Here is a 20,180-nt window from a genome sequence, read left to right on the forward strand (position 1 = left end):
AATACTCGCTTTACGTCCTCAACCATTAAATTAAGTTAAGCATCTCGATGGTACAATATCATGATCATATTACTGAGGAAACTGGAGATTAAAATTTACATAACACTCTAAAAATTAATCAAATTAGGTATATTATGAGTAATTTTTATAAGAGAATCATATTCTATTATAAAAATTACTCATAATATATTTAATTATTAATTTCGTTGCGTTTTTTCGTTTAGGGTATGTTTAATAGTGTTATCTTCCTCGATTCAAGTCATTGTGGAGTGTATTAATATTATTTATTACACTCCTGGCTGATTATAAGTTACTTTTACATTAAATTAGCTGTGTAATACTTTTTGTTTTGTTATCAGCCCCTTAGCACTATGTGTGGCCATTTAAAATTAATGGGATTTGTAGAATAACAAGTTTACTTAGTACAATAATATAATAAGTGACTGCCGCACTCCGAGTGGAACATTAATTACTTAAATATAAAAGCCCCCTTACATTATCTTTTTTTATGAAATAAGGGGGCAAACGAGCAAACGGGTCACCTGATGGAAAGCAACTTCCGTCGCTCATGGACACTCGCAGCATCAGAAGAGCTGCAGGTGCGTTGCCGGCCTTTTAAGTATACCCTACCTCCCCTATTACCCAATAGGGTAATAGGGGAAGGTAGGGAAGGGAATAGAGGAGGGGAGGGAAGGAAATAGGAGAGGGTAGGGAAGGGAAAAGAGTAGGGGATTGGGCCTCCGGTAAACTCACTCACTCGGCGAAACACAGCGCAAGCGCTGTTTCACGCCGGTTTTCTGTGAGCCCGTGGCATTTCTCTGGTCGAGCCGGCCCATTCGTGCCGAAGCATGGCTCTCCCACGTCAAAAATATATCTGTCAAACTCTTCATTAAATTAAAGGTTAATCATAATTAAATATCTGTCTGAGTACGGCGGTAAGACTCTAACTGCCGTATTCAGAGACATTTAACTATGATTAAACTTCAATTTAATGAAGAGTTTGACAGATAATATATGGGGCTTATGTCAAAATCTATACATATAATAAAACTGTAGAAATGACAATTCTGTACATTAAAGATATCCAAAAAATATTATTATTTTTTGGATATCTTTAATGTACAGAATTCTATAGCGATGTAGTAACAGCCCCCGCTTATGCGGGGGCTGTTACTACATCGCTATAGAAGCCAAAACTGTGGTTAGTTTTTTGTCTGTCTGTCTGTCTGTATGTTTGTTCCAGCATCACACGAAAACTACTGATCCGATTTGAATGCGGTTTTCGCAGATATATTTGTCTTCTCCCAACTTAACATCTGGTGTACAAAAATGTTTCCCCCCACCTCTCCAAGGGGTCAAAAGTGGGTGTAAGATTTTGTACCAAACTTTTTTCTTTAACACGAAAACTACTGATTCGATTTGAATACGGTTTTCGCAGATATATTTATCTTCTTCCAACTTAGCATCTGGTAAATAAATTTTTCCGCCCTCACCCCTCTAAGGGGACCAAAGAGGGGGTCAAATTTTGTATCAAACTTTTTTCTTCAATGGACTAACTTCATATTATTAACTGTATTTACCAATTTAACATCTTGTGTATAAAATTTTTCCCCCACCCCTTTAAGGGGGCCGAAGAGGGGGTCAGATATTGTATCAAACTTTTTTTTTAACATGAAAACTACTGATCCGATTTGAATATGGTTTTCGTAGATATATTTGTCTTCTTCCAACTTCATATCTAGTGTATAAATTCCCCTCCCCCTGCCCCCCCTCAAACGGACCAAAGAGGGGCAGATTTTGTATCAAACTTTTTTCTTGAATAAACTTACATCATATTATAAACTGTATTTTCCAATTTAATATCTGGTGTATAAATTTTTTTTCCCTCACCCCTCTAAGGGGACAAAAGAGGGGGCAAGGTTTTGTATAAAACTTTTTTCTTTAACACGAAAATCGGATCAGTAATCCGATTTGAATACGGTTTTTGCAGATATATATGCCTTATTCAAACTTAGCATCTCCTTCTTTAGAATCAAAGTAAGTTATTTATTAAAAGTGAAATTAATGAAACCAAAACTAAACATGCAGATTTTGCGTGTCGTTTGATTAACATGCGGAAAGCTTTAAATTATACTATGGTAACGCCTACGAAGTCGCGGGTAACAGCTACACATACTAATATTATAAATGCAAAAGTGTATTTGTTTGTTTGTCCTTTCTTCGCAGCCTAACGAAGCAACCAATTGACTTGATTTTTGGCATCGACTTAATTGAAAGGATAGAGAGTAACATAGGCTACTTTTGGTCTTGGAAAAACATCATGTTTCTAAAGGAGATTTGCAAGAATATTCGTATTGTACACGATTTGCGAATTTCACGCGAGCGAAGCCGCGGGCAAAAGCTAGTTTTGAAATAATTACAAGGTAGTTAATGTTCCTCCCTGAGTGGGGCAGTTAGAGTAACTTTATAACTACTAAGTAATATCAACTAATGTATCGTATTCTTATAATGTATGTATGTAATATTATTTTATTGCTATAAGCGGTTAACACTTGACAATCTAGGATCGAGCACTACACGTGATAAGTCACATGTAGCAATTAAAGAAAAATGTACATAATATAATATGTTTATTCTATGAATAGTTCGATAACTGGGTGCAGTTATCAAAGTAACATAATAATATAAAATTATTATAACAATATGATATTATTACCTATAACGTATTTGTTGATAATTATAATTGTTCTTACCTACGAGTATAATGTTAGATACTACAATAATAACGAGTGTACATGTTTTTTGTGGAAATTGAGAATTGCTCTTGGCCGCGCGCATATTGCCCGCATGACAGGTAAAACATGGAATTATAGGATGTGTCATGTGAGTAACTTGCATGCGGACCAGATCCGCGTGCGTGCGATAATCCGCATAATAGGAAAAGTGCCCTTTTTAATATATTAACTTTAATATTTTAATACGTAATATTATAAAGGCGAAAGTTTGTTTGGATGTATAGATGTATGGATGTATAGATGTGTGGATGTATGGATGTTTGTTACTCTTTCACGCAAAAACTACTGAACGGATTTTAATGAAACTTTACAATAATATAGCTTATACATCAGATGATCAGAATAATACATAGGCTACAATTTTAACCGACTTTCAAAATGGGGGAGGTGTTATGTCCGTGTTCTTATGTTCAACGATTACTCCGCCGTTTGTTAATCGATTTTCAAAATTTTTCTTTTGGTATATGGGGTATCATCCCAATTTGGTATTATATTCACAAAAGTGGTGATCTGATGAAGGATCCATAAGTAATCGAGGGAACTCCTCAAAATTTATTGGGAAACATGTGGTGACTTCGGTTTCGTGAGAAGTATTCTAAGCATATACTACCAACAAGTAAGATTTTGCACCGAGGTATACCGTGGTTCGGAAGGTGCTGAGAGAACTCCTGATTCTTTATCGATACAAGTTTAGTAGTTTTGGCGTTGTTTTAAAAACGGAAAGCATAATATGCTACTATGCAAATTAAATTCATCATCAACATCATTATCATCACTACCATATTATTATACCATGTTATTGGTACTTTTCGTAGTCTTTTAGATCGAGACTCGAGTTTGTCAAGCGATAATTAAAAAAATCTATACCTACCTAATATTATAAACCTGAAGAGTATGTTTGCTTGAACGCGTTAATCTCAGGAACTACAGGACCGATTTAAAAACTTATTTCAGTGTTAGATAGCTCATTTATCGAGTAAGACTATAGGCTAAGACTAAGACGACCGAATAAACTCAGGAAAATGTGGGAAAAACGGGGGAAATATTAGAAATTACGAACTACTGTTGCAATTTTTATAGCAATATTTGGCACAGATATAGAGTAGACCAAGTGAAGGGAGTAGGGACATAAGCTATTTTTATGGGAAAATGTACGGTTTCCGTAAAATTACTAATTTACGCGGGCGAAGCCGCGCGGGACATCTAGTATTTTAATAAAGAGTATAAACAAAAGATGTTTTGAATACTTTACGTCAAAATCTTCAATTATAAGTAATATTAAAGTTAATCATTAAATCTATGACTGCCTTAAGGATTAGTTCACACCATAAAGTTAATAATATAGCTATACTTAGCGGAATAGAGCAACAATCTCGAGCTGTCAAACGAAACCGAAATTGGTTTCATCTGTGTGTAAAAATATGTGTACGTATACACTTACACAAGCATGATTAAACATGATTTCTATGATATTAAATTGTCAACGTGCGGCACGTGCCGACTGGACGTCAAAAAACGAGTGCTACTGTCATCACACGTCCCTTTTTACCACGTAGTGTTACTGATAGTGACATCTCTCTTGCTCAGGCCTTTGCTTCTCTATTCCGCTAGGTATATAATATTAACTTTATGGTTCACACCGATATTAGTTCAGCATCACTAACAAGATGTCATTGACCTCTACTCTTTATAAACTCCTCTTCACTTTGTCAAAAGTCTAACTCATACTTAACGTGATGAATCATGTAATTTGGTTTGGAGGGACCATGTTCCGAGAAACCAGTCATCAGGTATACCTGAGTCACATGATTGCCTTGTATGGTAATTGCAATGTATGATTTCATTAACATCGATTTTGGATTTAACTAGAACTGAACGCAAAAATGGACAGGTAACTTTTGAGTCAATAATGTTTATCCGACTGCACCAAAAAGAGTTGTCGCGTTTGTTGGTTGGGAACCCTTCAATATTTGTTTTATTATGTTTGGTGATTATGACAGAAGGACAGATGAACAGACAGGCAAGTCTTAGTAATTAGGTTCAATTTTTATCCTTTGGGTACGTGGCCCAAAAAAATGCTTTGTTTTTATGGAAACTGTATCTAGAAGCGAAGGAAGTTACATTTTCTATAATCTACCTATGTAATAAAAATATATATGTAGCTATTACATTTTCTTACAACTTCTGTAAAGACGAACGGACGGATCTAGAAATAGTTCGAATGACTTAATTTAACTTCAGTAGTTGGAATTAACTAATGTATGTGTTGTTTGTGTCGCAGCCTCAACGTGCTTAGAATTATTAATCACTCAATTTGTAAGTCGATCGCCTATTATGATGTAATGTCACGTGACTTGTGTTCATAATACTTTTCTATTTTAATATGTGGTGAGTTGGTGACCAAACAGAAAATGTCAATCAATAATTTAAGTAGTACTTTTACTTTAAAGATTTTATGAAGTTAACTAGAGACGCCCGCAGTTCCGTTGCGCCGTAATCGTTTGTCACGCGGAAACTGCCCTTTTTTCCGAGACAAAAAGTGTCCTATGTCCTTTCCCGGGACTCAAATTATCCTGTATCTTCATTCTCGTGTTCGGGCGTGAAGAGGTAACAATCAGACACCTTTGCATTTACAGTCTTAGCAATATCGCGTGCGAACCGTAAATTTTTTCGAGATAAAAATTATCATAATAAATATAATACGTTTTCCCCCCGGAACTTAGACTGTTTCCGTTTATGTACTGCAGCATAAAAAATAAAAGACGGACAAACACTTTTGCTTTTATAAAAAAGCACGAAAAATTTCCATATACTTATCAAAAGTTTTTAAGATATTGTTCGGGAAACATATTAAATATTCATAGAGCAACAACATAGTATCAAAGATATAACAACACGATTCGAAATACCAGGAACACAGAACTGTGAAAGAGATGGTTTATTCGTAATATTGATTGTGGCGTACCACCTGACAGCATAGTGTGTATCGTTATACTATCGATACAGGCTGACACCAATATTGTCGATGTTTTGACTAAACTTAACCGTGAGAACTGGAAATTATTATGATATGCTTAACAGCCCTGGATTTATGAATAGGCCGTATAGGCAGCGTCCATATAGGGCTCGGTAGATTTCGTACATGGGGCGGCGAAAATAAAGTGGCCTCTTAAAAAAAAATATAAATTCTGTAGGTATTCAGGTGGCCGTTTTCATTAGAGCCACAACGCGAATTTCGCGTTGTGACTGTTTTACTGTGACCACAACGCGTTGTGAGCTATTTTTCCGCTCATTGAGCGTTTTTGGTCTTTGAGCGTAACATATACAGAGCGAAAATGGTCAGGCGTTTTAAAAAATCAACATTTCTGGGCATTTTACTCTACTCAAGTACTCTACTTAGGTATCCTACAATTCCATCCACGGATGCTAAACAATATTTCGCATTTCCAGCAAACCAATATATGTCTAGAAAATAAAAGATCTCAAGAGTTTTATCACTCACTATAAAAAATAGTTTTAGCTCTAATGTAAGATACGTAGTGCACTATGTTTTAAGGCGCAAAATATTGTAATAGTACAGTGTGTATGTATCCATTACATAGTGAAAGTTACTCCTGCAGTGCTGCTACTTTCATACTCTATATACTTATAGATGGGCGTACCTAGGTTCTGGGGCAGGGGGGGTGGGGCAATTTCCCAGGTTCTAGACCAGGGGTGGGCAAATTACGCAGATTCTGGGCCAGGGGGGAAAAAACAGATTTTTTATAAGCTAGGTGTTATAAAGAATAAAAAATAAATAATGCATCTGACCCCCCCCCCCCCCCCCTCGGTACGCCCATGTACTTATAAACATCCTGAAATATTAGTTTTGTTACACGATGTATATTTGGCGATTCTAAGTATATGACGCTTATGATAAACTACGAATAATAAATACAGTAGAACCCCGCTAATCTGGCCCCTGCCTAATCCGGCGTCCCTTGTAATCCGACATGCCTATTACTGGTTAACTAAGGTAGGTATATCATAAACATTAACTTGCCCAAACTCTAGGTACGTATTTTTTTTGTTACAATGCATGCAACCGCGGTTACGGTTACAGCTTGCTGATAAGAGCCTAGGTTTAGGAAAATGATTTGTTGGAAAATGAGTTCAGATAAACCCTCAACGATATGCTTTTAAGATATTGTAATGTGTAAAAATGTATGGAGTAGGGTACTAGGAGTAGTCTATATTCCGACAAATCCGCTAATATCCGAGTTCCGACACGGCCGTGCAAAAGGTTTGTCGGATTAACGCGGGTCTACTGTACTGGTATTTCGATGATTAAGTTGCTTTAAAAGACGTTATAGAATTAAATACTTTAATTTAGTTTTCATAGTGCTCGTTAACTTAGCTCATTCCTTTATGCTAAATATGTATTTAAATTGTAATCGATTGCACATATTGCGTGATCACGGTATAAATATCAGTAGTAATGCTATAATTGCTTGAAGCACATGCATATTTGTATACATACAAATATGTCCTATATTATCTAAGTATAATAATAATTTAAGGTTAGGGATAGACCAGCAAAATATTATGTACCTATTGTGAATGGTAGCGGGCGATTGAATCGTGTTGAAACATTGTTTAGGTATTAGGTGATCAGCTGTGGCACATCGCCCGAAATTGAGGAAGCATCGGAAAAGCATTTAATAAATTAAATTTTAGCGTGCCTTAAGAAAGTAGCGTCGTCTATTGAAAGCCACATTTTTGTGATAATACTGTAATCATAATAATATTAATTTGAAATGCTTAAAAATAGAATCAGCCAAGATAGAAAGCTGAAACGCTTTCCGTTATTTTCAGGTAATAAACAAAGCGCATCAGCTTTAACAAGATAGTCGCTAATCGCTATGCTCTGAGGAAATAAAATATAGTTTCCACTAACAAATCCTTTATAAAAGAAAAAAGAAATTTGCAAGAGATAATTTCGAAATACCCGTTAGGTCTCTACGCACCATAGTCTCTAGTTCTCTACCTACTTGAAAAGTAGATGTTTGCATCAATCAAGCGAGAATAAAGTAACAATTATTTATCGATATCAGATTAAAATTGCTATGTACATGTCTAGACTTTGAAGTTGCAGGCTTTCACGGGTCTAGATTTTAAACAGGGCATGCGCGGTTCGTCTTGTCTGGATGCATCTGATACGGTGCATTTCAGGGTGGCAACATGCCGGCACAAACAGCTGAAGTTGGCAATGTTGTCAGCATCGCATCTAGTGCATAAATTGCAACAAAGGTACTAGGGTATCATACATCAGAAGGACACAAGCTGCATTTGCGTAGGTGCAGCTTGCAACTGCGCAGTAAAGCTCAGAATCCTTGTTTTGCTGGGCGTTTCATATTTCCAGTCAATAATCACAAGTCACAGCTGCCGGCAACACTTTTCAGAGGTAAGTAAACATTGGTAAAATTATTTATTTTTGGTAAAATCCTTGACATTTGCTAACTCTACATTAAGAGTGAAGCACAGTTATCGAAAAGATTTTTATTTTGATTTCATTGGAAGTACATTTATGCCCGTATTTATCATTATTTATTCTGATCTAAGATTTTTAATCAGTAAACTCATAGGAATGTCAGAAAATCGCCTTCGGATTATACTTATTCCATAATATCATGTCATGCATTTCTTAGATAATGTTGTGGCTAGGAATCAACAAGTTGCTTAGCTTGGCAGTTGACGGCCGGTATCAACAAACAACTGTTACTTACATCATACATATTATACTCTTAGCTTCTTTATAAAGCATATTGGTTCCTTTTAAATTATATTTTAAATGAAAAGTATTTATAACAAAGTGGTTACGAAAGGCTTTTTAAAAGTTCCTTTTGAAACTTGCGGTTTTTTTTTAATTTTGGTTTCTAAGATTATTATTGATGTATCTGTAATTATATATTTTGTAAATATTTGTAATTATCAGGAATTGCGTCGTATTTAGAGTATCGACCGAAAATGCATCGGCGCAACGTTGAAAGCGCTGCGCATTGCGTGTGCAGTTTCAGGGACTTAAGACGCTCCATCTACGGAGATGCCGTCATTTACGGTTATAGAGCCTTGTTAAGGTGACGCCGCGTTAAAGTAAAAAATCGTTTTGGATATGTTTTAGATCGCTTGTTTTCTATGAGAGGCCGGCCCGGCCTCTCACAGAAAACAAGCGATCTAAAACAAGAAATGGAAAAGGGCGTAAGTGACATAATGGTTTTGTCACTTACGCCTTCTGTTGGCGAAATTAGAATCCCTGTTTTTATAGAGGTCTTTTTGGTTAATTATTCTGTGTTATAAAAGTTGACTAATCGTGTTATGCTATGGTTAATTCAAAGATAAAGACATGATGAATACTGACAATGAACTTTAATTTCTTAGCTTTAGTTACTGAGAAAAATCGATATCGCTGCAGCCAACTTATCACGGCGTCACCTTAACTCATAATTTGAAAGCTACAAAATTATAATAAAAATACAGCAATAATCTTCAGTATATGAACGTTCCTTTCATAGTTAATAATCTCCTATTTTTGTTTATTATACTCATGATATCTGCTTCCAAAGTAATAGATATTTATTTAAATTGAAGCATACATTCAGTATCTCCCTAGTATTTACAAATTACGTTTATTTGAAACACACGCCAATAGATCGACAATTTCAATAAGTAAAACAAATAGGATTTCGGCGCGATCTCAGTAACGCGGCAAAATATGTATGGTCAAGGTCGTTTGCTCAGGGGATGGCCTTAATCGAATCTACTCATTTATATTATAGAGCCTTACGCTTCGATCGGCCTATAGGTGTAGGTCGAAGAAGTATGATTAAAAATTACTTAATCTATTTACAATGAGTTTTTAGCCAGGCCAGTTAAGTTTCTATTTTTGGGCTATGTTACAAAATCTTTTCGAAACCCTATCAACTTTTGTCATTTAGTAAGTATAGTACAAAATGAAGCAGGTCCGTATAGGTAACTAATTAGTATAATAATTACTTACTCGAAAATATAATATTATAGTAAAATAACTGTATTGGATTCAAAGCTTTTAAGTTTCTTTAGCTGAGTTTAAATATTTTTTAATATTTTAGTCGTGCCTTACTCTTAAGTCTTGCATAATGTGTATATTTATTCGTCCATGATATTTACAAGAATATCGAGTCACCAAAAAAATCTGCTTATACAGGGTGCAATTTAACCTTCCTGCCAAATTTGGATATATTGATCCTTGTTAAAAATAAAAATACACGTATTTCTTCTTTTATTATCACTCAGTACTAAAATTTTGAGAAATAGCCTCCGAAAGTTATCCTACCAAACACTACAAAATATGGACACATGCGCGGCCCGACCCCGCCCCGTCCTTCCATTGACATTCTTGCAATGACGGATTAACGGCCGTTCCCAATATTTGATCAATCTCTGGTTTTGTCTTACTAGAGATAGGAATAGCTCACATTAGACATTAGAGACATATATTTTATGTCAATTGTGAGGTATTCCTATCTCTAGTAGGGCAAAACCAGAGATAGATCAAATATTGGGAACGGCCGTAAGACTACTTAATGCCCTATCCGTATCTCAACTAGAATCGGTCTTTGAACCTTTACTCTTCTGGTGCCCCCTCAGACGTGATGCCCCAGGCAATTGCTTAATTTGATTAAGGGCTAATCCGTCACTGCATTCTTGTTATTATCATAAGTTGCGAATTTTCCCTTCATACCACAGAATAGATAATAGTACAAGTACTTCATACTTTGACGAACTTAGGAACGTCAAAATTTGACGTTCCTACCACATTGTCTTTAAAAATTTTGTTAAGCACAACTTTGTCACTTTTAACTTCGTCAGAGGCATGTTTTTGAGGCTGGCTAGGCGTGTGCAGGTGTTGCGAAGTGCGAACTGTCCATAATCCGAGTCTTTGATTGTCTCGCGATTCAGATTCAGGGTACAGCTGCTGCATTCGAGAATCATCAATCAGCTGTTACGAAGACGAGGAACGCTTTCTTGCTCGTACAGTCTCTGGGTTCCGCGTAAACTTTCGCCACTCAAAATGTAGCACCTCCACCTATGCCTCCACATTTCATAACACTCGATCGTGGTTATGGTAGGTACATTGTAACAGACACTAATTAAAGCGCGGGGGCCGGGGGCACCGTGACAAACAAAATAATTACGTATCAGCTATACAACTACGCGCGTGGTACTAAACGGTCGCCGGCGACCGGCGAGCGGCGGGCCTCCTGCCTCCCACCCCGCGCGTCACCCCCGCTTTACCTCTACGTATAACCGGTCTCGAATGCATATCTGTGCGGCGTGATGTACTAGCTCGGTCGCAATATCGCAATTATTATTAACTTATGAAGTGACCATTGTGCATCGATTTTTTTTTGGGATAAAATATGTTATTGTAAAAAAGTTAACACCCTATTTTTTTTTGTTTAATGGACCCACCTACTGATACCTAAGCCCCAAAAAGAATTTGGCAGGTAGGTTTAATTGCACCCTGTATAATACTTATTTACTTAGTCGTATTGACTGAATATGAGTGATGACTGATAAGTAATGACTATCTTCAACACTCATACAGTATGCGATTGATGACATATCGATGGAGCACCTAACCCGTTTAGGAGGTGGCTGTGGGCTGGGTAGTACCAGTTTCCAGCCAGAAATGAAATAAAACCGTTTCATCACAAAACCCCCGATTTTATGCAATTTTGGTGGGCAATAATATCATGTTGTTATTTTGAATATCGGCAGAGTTTTGGTTTGTTTTTAAGTTAATGTGTTATGACTTTAGTGCACGTAGTTTTTCTTTATTTAAATATTATTTTCTCGCAAATTCTAATTTTAGTTGGTAAGAGGGTGTGTAAAACATTATTTTTTACAAAATACCATTGATTCTCAAAGCATAAAAAATACGCCATTCACTTCATTCCGTCACAAGCTAACTCGTCTAAGTGGTGGTTGTTGTACCAGTTTCCCGTAAACACCTTATCTCTAATTTTGGTGGAAATAAAACTTTCTACCAAAATTATATAAAAAATGCAAGTTGTTAAAATCCACTTTATTATAGTAATTACTTCAGCTATAACAATAATGATAAGTAACAAAATATAACAATTGAGATATAAAATACATTAGCTCTATATTTCATGTAATTATAGTCTCACGTCTGATTGCAAAGAATATAAGGTCAATGTTTTTTTTTTTTATTAAATAAGGGGGCAAACGAGCAAACGGGTCACCTGATGGTAAGCAACTACCAGCTGCAGGTGCGTTGCCAGCCTTTTAAGAGGGAATACGCTCTTTTCTTGAAGGTTTGCAGGTCGTATCGGTCCGGAAATACTGCTGGTGACAGTTCATTCCAGAGTTTTACAGTGCGCGGCAGAAAGTTACGCGAAAAACGCACTGTGGAAGACTGCCACTCATCAAGGTCATGAGGATGGTATGTTTTTCGCGTGGGACGATAGCGAAAAGTTGCATGTGGTATGATTCCGAACAATTCCTCAGAGCACTCCCCGTGATACAACCGATAGAGGATGCAGAGTGAAGCTACATCCCGGCGTAATTCCAGGGGGTCCAAGCTGTTTGAAACACTATGGCAATGTGTCGAAGTCTAAAATACTTTTCTAAAATTAAAGTTTAACATAATTTATTGACTTGAGATTTGCTTTTTAAAGTAACTTGTGTCATCGGAAATTATAGGCTATATATTGATTAGACCTATAATGATCTAAAAACAATCTTAGTTGCCGTATTTTTTTACTTATGAGGTATTTTTTAAAAACTCGGCGTGTAGACGGACTTCCCTTACAGTTTGAGGTAAGTCCGTCTAGCAGCAGTATAGCCATAACTTGTGAAGTAAAATGCATGGCAACGGTTTCTAGCAAAGCCGCAAAACGGCCATTCAAATATGTGTTAAAGGTGTCGGTAATAAGGTTCGCATTCCAGAGAAAATTAATTTTATATCATTTTAAGGCAAGTCCGGCATATCGTAAGTCTAAGTGGTTGCAAACATTTTCATTTAAATTATAGTAATTTTTTTTAAAAATTAAACACTATGTATAAAAATAAATGTTTATTACAACAAAATTATATTAATAATTAGTGCCGGTAAAATCTACAACTTTGCTTCATCATCATTTATGGGATGAGACATTTTTCAACATACTCCTACTTAATATTGATTTGATTATTGTTTGAGTACCAATTTTTTTTTAATTCCGTAATATTAATATTTAGTTAGTTAAAATAACGTTTTAGTTTATGTGCCCAATTGGGGCCATGCACGCGAAAGTTACGCGTTTTACCATTATTGTCGCTGCTCAATTAAAATTAAAAGGGTTGTTGGTCCGGGATGTAGGATTTGTTTAAGAAAATTTCATGCTCTTTAAGGATCTTTTTTCAAATTTTGAGTATCTCAAATAATTTTTGGTTTTTGGAATAAGTATTAAAAAAACCAAACGCTTTTTTTTACTTTGTTGTTTATAACTTTTGCAATTTTTATCAGCCCCTCTTGTATGGTCTTTTTGTGCAGTAAAATTTGGGCAATGCTATGATTTAGTTGTCCGAAGTTTAAATGCAAATTAACAATAAAGACATGTATATTTGTAAAGGTTGACAATATCTGATTCGAGGCAAGACCGGCATATGACGGCCTTTCCTTATGAAAACTAGACGGACTTCCCAATTATTACAATTTTAGGTTAGACACATGTTGCAGGTGATAATAACGAAATTAAAGAATCGGACACCAGTAATAAGTAAAAGGATGTTATGTAATCCAAGAAACTCCAAAAACTCCTTCGTATTTCCACTTTTTTTAATTTTTTTGGCAAAGACTGCGAGTACAAAACGGAAAAAAAATTGAGATCGTTTTTTTTCGTAACAGGTAGTTAGTAGCGACACGTCTGTTTCTTAGATCAAACTAACTCTGCAATATTGTTTTACCCACTGAGCCATATGAATCTAGTCGTTAAAATATGGAAGTTATTGCCGCTAGACGGACTTACCTCCCAGACGGACTTCGACACATTGACCTTATAGAATAATAATTATAAGAAAACCACTTTTTATGATTGTTTCGTGTAAGTACTTATAGTTAAGTATGAAATAAAGATATTTTCTTTGTAGTACATACATAAAATCCTGAAGTTGGAAAGTATTGAGGATAATAATTAGGTCACTTTAAGAATAAGTTGTAATTACAAACTTATTAATTAATTGTAGTACTAGTAGTAGTAATATACGAAATAAATTTAAGGTCTAAAGAAACTTAAAAATGTATATAAAATGAAAAATTACTTTTTTTGGTATCAGGTACTTGGTACTAACAATTACTTGGTACTAAGTACTTCACACAGAAATTGAGATGATACGGAGACGCTCCAAGTATAATATAATTTCTATCTCCGAGTACACGGTCTATATTTTTTGCCGTGAAGCTAATCTTATTTTATACTTCACGCACGTGATCGACATGATATCGATATTTTTGCTTTCTATTTGGAACAGCTTTTCCTTAATGATATACACTTTCGAGTAGTTTAATCCAGCATTAAACCAGTTATTTGAAAACTAATTCTTTTTGAAATTTTCTCCAAACATAGGAAACAAGTTTCTGCCAAAGAACTACTATATAGAAACTATTCTATCTTTGGTAGATCTCCCGTTCTTTATTCACACTAGATGACGCCCGCAACTCTGTTCCGCCATAATTCATTTATCGCGTGGGAACCGTACATTTTTCCGGGATAAAAAGTATCCTATGTCCTTTCCCGGGACTCAAAGTATCTCTATGCCAAATTTCAGCAAAATCGGTTCATCGGTTTGAGCGTGAAGAGGTAACAGACAGACAGACAGACAGACGGACAGACAGACAGACACACTTTCGCATTTATAATATTAGTATGGAAGTATGGATGCATATTTAAGGACAAAAACCATAGCTACCAACCCTAAGTGTACCTAGGAGGGTTTTTGTTGACACGTGCATGATCAATAAAAATATCCATTGCGACATGCAAATCTAAAATTTAGTTAAGGAGCAGCGATGGCAGTCACGTTTTTAATAACATCATACATATTAACTCTGTTTCCGACAACAATGAACTGTGACGCTTACACTTTTCTCATGCTCGACAGTTTAACCGGTCTCTGATGTTATTAGTTATTACTTATTACTATACTTATTATCTACAGATGAAGATGATTGATTTAATGACGACATTCTTTTCTTTTATACGTATTATCCTAAGATGACGTGTATAATAATTAAGAGACTAATTGAAGCGGTCGGGGCTTCCCGAATTATACTGGAAATTGAAATGTATACTGTTTTTAACCAACTTCTTGATTATGTACAAACAATACTGTTTTCCATCGATATGTACATAACCAACCTGGAAAATCAGTTTCATCTCTTTACGAAAACAAAACGAATACCTCAAAAAACATGACACCGTTTCACGTTTTCTTTTGTATCGCTATTTCGCAAAAGTTTTTTCTCGTTTAGATGTGATGAAACCCTTTAAAATCGAAACGAAATAAAGCAGGAGATGATACATTACTTAATCAGGGCGAGCGAGTGCGGAGCGAGCCCGAGTATATCCCACAATCTTTACATTTTGTGGTACAATTTAGGGAAAAACTATCACGCCCATTGATTTGTGCTTTGACATAGTGACTTTTATTTATATTACGTAATACGTAGATGTGTTATCATCAGTCAGTCAAGGTGTGACGACGCGAGCTCTCACAAAGCTCGGCTTTTAGCTAGTATTAATATATCCATACACCATAAAGCTTAATTTTACAGTCTTTAAAATCATTCGTCAGGGTTATCTATCAGAAATCAGAATTCATAAGGCTGTTCGCTACCATTTCGCATTTGGCAGCATTTCCTCGTAAATCATTTCGGGACATCAGGTGTCTCGTCACGTAATCTCGCTTAATGGGAACTAAGAAGGTTGTTTCTAGCTTCCTGTTTACGATGCTCCATTGCCTCTTTAACATTAAATAGATAATGACGAAACTTTTCAAAACTTTATGTTTTCTCTAATATTTTTAACCAAACGTGAAACAAACGCGATTTGCCTTAGATAGGCTTGTCAAAGGTCTGAAATCTTGTACACATCGCTTTATTTTACTCTGTATGCCAGTAATTTAATATTAACCGACGAGCTATAAGTTGAGATAGAGTTGACCGATGGATATAACTTTGTAGGTATCATACACTAGCTCTTAACATTCCTATCCACTCATAATTAAACCATTATGCAATCACTATGTTATATAACGTGCCTTATTGCATACAAGGATATGTGTTAATGATGACAATAAACTGATGCTTTCGTTTTGGTAGCCCGAACTAAAAACTTTGTATTTTAGTTATGAAATTATATTACGTACACTTTTTTGGTGCCCTTTAAAGGTAGGATAGATAAGAAATATACATTAAATAATGCTGTAATTATAATATCAAAAAATTAACTAGTTAACTAGTTAATAATAACCGACTTCCATAAAAGAAGAGGTTATATTTTCCTTAGTAGGTATTTATTTTAACTTTATCTGAAAAGAATTTTCTTAAGCTATGACGAGGCTACCCGACCAGGTCAAGCCTGTCCCAACTCCCAATTGACCTGGCTCAACCTCTCTAGTCAAGAGAGAAATATAAGGCAATTTTGTTGCATAACTATCGTGGCCATATTATATTCTTACCAAAACGGGACGTCTAGGTAATCGCACTAAAAACCCAAAATGACATCTATTAGATCGTAGAATTACATATCTACACAATAAACTACCTAAAAGACGGTGTAGATTTATACAATTTAGTAGAAGTTTGCCAATAGAAAACACACGGGCACGAGTCGAGTGTTCCTCTGGCAAATGATTTCGCTGAACGGCCTCTATACAGTGACGGATTAAGACTACTCGATGCCCTAAGCAATCCATGCTTGTGGGCCCCCATATCCGTATGTCAACTAGAATAGGTCTTTGAAACTTTCTCTTCTGGTTCCCCCTCAGACGTGATGCCCTAGGCAATTGCTTAAATTGATTAAGGTTTAATCCGTCACTGCCTCTATATTATTTATATCTCTAAGCGATTCTTAGATAGGAAGCTTAATAATATATTATTACTGGAATATTCTTAACTTTATATAAATATATGCGAGAAGTGGGGCATTTTCCGTCTTGTGAAGGACATAGGGACGAACGGCCTGAAAGTGAGACTGTCCCGTCGAAATCGGGACGGATGCATAACTTAAATATTAATTTTGGGGTTAACTATTTTGTTTGTGAATATTATTCATCTATTTTTACGATGGTGCATTTGCTTATTGTGTTTGAGTACTACATAATATTATTATTGTTGTAGTCATAGCCTGATAAAGCTATTAAGAAGTAAGACTAACTTAAGCATTCCACTTCATAATGAAATGCGTCTCTCAATTAGCTTGTTGGTTTTAGTATGTTTAGTTAATACTTAATTTGTGAGTTTATAGTACATTACAATTAGATACTGTAAAAACTTTAAATCATAATAGATTAGATTTTCGCAAATCATATGGTTTTGAGATTCAATAGCACTTCATATTATAATTTTAAGTTGAATAAAGAATAGAGAATTGGTATGATTAACATTTTGTCAAGAGTATTAATTGTTGTTTCTATACTGTACTCGGTGAAACATGGCGGTAGCGGTTATTGACTTCCTGTCAAAAACTTGTCATTTTCCATATAAACCGCGATTGACAATGAAGTGTCAGATGTTGTCAATCGCGGCTTTGTATAGAAAATGACAAGTTTTTGACAAGGAGTCAACGACCGCTACCGCCATGTTTCGCCGAGTACAGTATAATTACTTTCTCTGTCCATTGACGTATGTTTCATAGGTGTACACGAAAATATGCCATTTTAAGAACTTGAAACTAATTAGGTATATCACGCTCCATACAAAAAGGTTCGAACTGTTTTGGTGGTGACATATCCAGTAACCCCCTCCTTGTTGTTGCAGCATGACAAGTATGACGTAGGCAGCGGCGAGCAGTTCGACGACCTGGTGGGCCTGATAGAGCACTTCCGGTCGTATCCCATGATAGAGAACTCCGGTGACGTCCTGCGTCTACTGTCTCCCGTCAACGGAACCTGCCTAAAAGCTAAGGACATCAACAAGAAAGTTCAGGTAATAATTTCATTGCTTGGCTTAATTTGGCGCAATGGCTTAATTTTAATAATGACTTGGCGATATACTAAAGTATCAGTATTTTTAAGAGCTTATATTATATAGCTAAGTATACAGGTGTGTAAAGATCTGTGGTAAAGATAGACGTATCACGCACATGTCATGCAGGCATTACCGATCAGCAACGGTGATGCAGTTTAAGGCGACGCCTTGATAATTTGGCTGCAGCGATATCGATTTTTCTTAGCAATGACTAACGCTAAGAAATTAAAGTTCATTGTCAGTATTCAACATGTCTTTGTCTTTGAATTACCCATAGCATAACACGATTGGTCAACTTTTATAACACAGAATAATCAATCGAAAAGACCTCTGTCAAAACTTGTCGCTCAAAATGAACAATGGATAGGGCTTTTATTTTTATTTAGCTTTTAATTTTTTATTTATTTCATCACAGGCTACAGTATAAATAATTAGACTTACTTCAGTAACCTATTTTTAGGTAAATATCGATCTTGGCTGGCGTCGACGTGTACGGTGTAACATATTAATTATTTATCTAATATAAACACAGTTCGTCGTAAACTCGTTAGTTGCGAGTTGCGACCGAGCCCGAGTTTCATATTTCATTAAAAGTTTAATTAATAATGATCCATTAAAAAGTTTTCGAAAATGTTCCTTTACAAATTTTAAGTTTGCGAGCGAATTTCAGTTGCATATTTTTAGCGAATGAGCATTGCGAAGTTTTGGCGAAATCTTTGTAAAATTAATAAAAGACGAAGATACATTTGTCGTTTCAGGAGATGGGTGATTTCCAAAGACAAAGAAACAAGAGTGGTTTCGACGAGGAGTTCCATACAATCAAGATGGTGGATGGTTTTCACTCTTTCACCACCCGCGAGGGATCAAAACCAGAAAATGCGAGCAAGAACAGATATAGAAATGTAATACCATGTAAGTGTTGATAGGCACTTGATATTGACGGCGAGGGCAAGCAACTTCTGCAATTATCCTTTAAAAAGAGCTGTAATTCTCTGAGCTCGAGGTATTTGCCCAACCATCCTTTAAAAGTAATAACCATTGAAACTTATCTACATACCTCATTTTTTACCCTATTTTTTTATTGCCAAACATTCATGTGTTTTTTCAATAATTGTTGTTTAATTGTTTAGATGATCAGACCCGGGTGATAATTCAGAAGCCCGGTAATGACTACATCAACGCCAGCTACATACGAACAACGAGACTTGGCGACTCCACCAGCTCTGTCTCGTCCAGCGAGAGCAGTAAAAGTGTCCATTGTAAGTATCATTTTTTCTGTTCAGTCGCCCTGACAGGGTCAAGGCTTGTTTTTATCTTTTATTTTACTTTTTTCTCCTATTTTTTGTTTATAAATTATTATTACTTATATTTTATTTTAAGTACTCTATACAACATTAAAATATTAAGGGTAAATATATAATAAGCGCATACAGAGGACAATCTAAACACTAAAAAATACAATCTAAAATATACAATTATATTGATTTCTATAAATTACAATTAAGTATACACAATAAAATAATTCCAAATAAAGATACACACTACTACAATTAAATATTACACTTAATACAACTTGAACAATAATTGTAGTAAGGCCTCGACATTCCATTTTGTGTCACTCTTTTTCTGTAACTGTTTTTAGAGTTCCGTAGTCAACAAGAAACCCTTATAGTTTCAGTCTGTCCATCCGTCCGTCTGTCTGTCCGCGGTTTTGCTCAGAGACTATAGAAGCTACGAGTACAAAGCTGTAATTCGGCATGAATACGCATAGTAATAATGCCGACAAAATGGTATAATATAATATCTTCAAAAAAAAATTACCCTATCCCTACACATCAAGCGGGGATGAATTTTTTTTCGCGTTCACCCCACCATGTGGGGTGTCGTTGGAAAGTTTTTTTTTAAATATTACGAGTACTTATAGATCATTTTCCGATTTAGGGAGCCATTTGTGAAATATGAAGTTTTAAAGTGAAAAAAATCCTTAGAGTCCAGTGTCCTTCTACCAGCTAAACGGTTACTTCGGGATATGTGAAAAAATTCACGAGAGTAGGAAATATGCTAAATTATTTAAATTTTTATATACCTGTGATAGTTTTCCATTTAGGAAA

At 35.6% G+C, this 20,180-nt stretch overlaps 1 protein-coding gene across 3 annotated transcripts in view; it reads left to right on the forward strand.

Annotated features, from left to right (window-relative positions):
• LOC121738968 (tyrosine-protein phosphatase corkscrew-like) overlaps window positions 1–20,180 on the forward strand; it is a 38,359-nt gene that overhangs the window by 11,313 nt on the left and 6,866 nt on the right. For 2 of the 3 annotated variants that reach the window (XM_042131260.1, XM_042131261.1), the window contains exons 3-5: window positions 17,860–18,027; window positions 18,828–18,981; window positions 19,200–19,328. In XM_042131260.1, the coding sequence (XP_041987194.1) occupies window positions 17,860–18,027; window positions 18,828–18,981; window positions 19,200–19,328 (451 nt within the window). Of the gene's footprint in view, window positions 1–8,128; window positions 8,239–17,859; window positions 18,028–18,827; window positions 18,982–19,199; window positions 19,329–20,180 lie in introns of those variants that run through there. The other variant, XM_042131262.1, reaches the window with a different exon arrangement.

The sequence above is a fragment of the Aricia agestis genome, chromosome Z (genome assembly GCF_905147365.1).
Source record: "Aricia agestis chromosome Z, ilAriAges1.1, whole genome shotgun sequence".
NCBI classification, from domain to species: domain Eukaryota; kingdom Metazoa; phylum Arthropoda; class Insecta; order Lepidoptera; family Lycaenidae; genus Aricia; species Aricia agestis.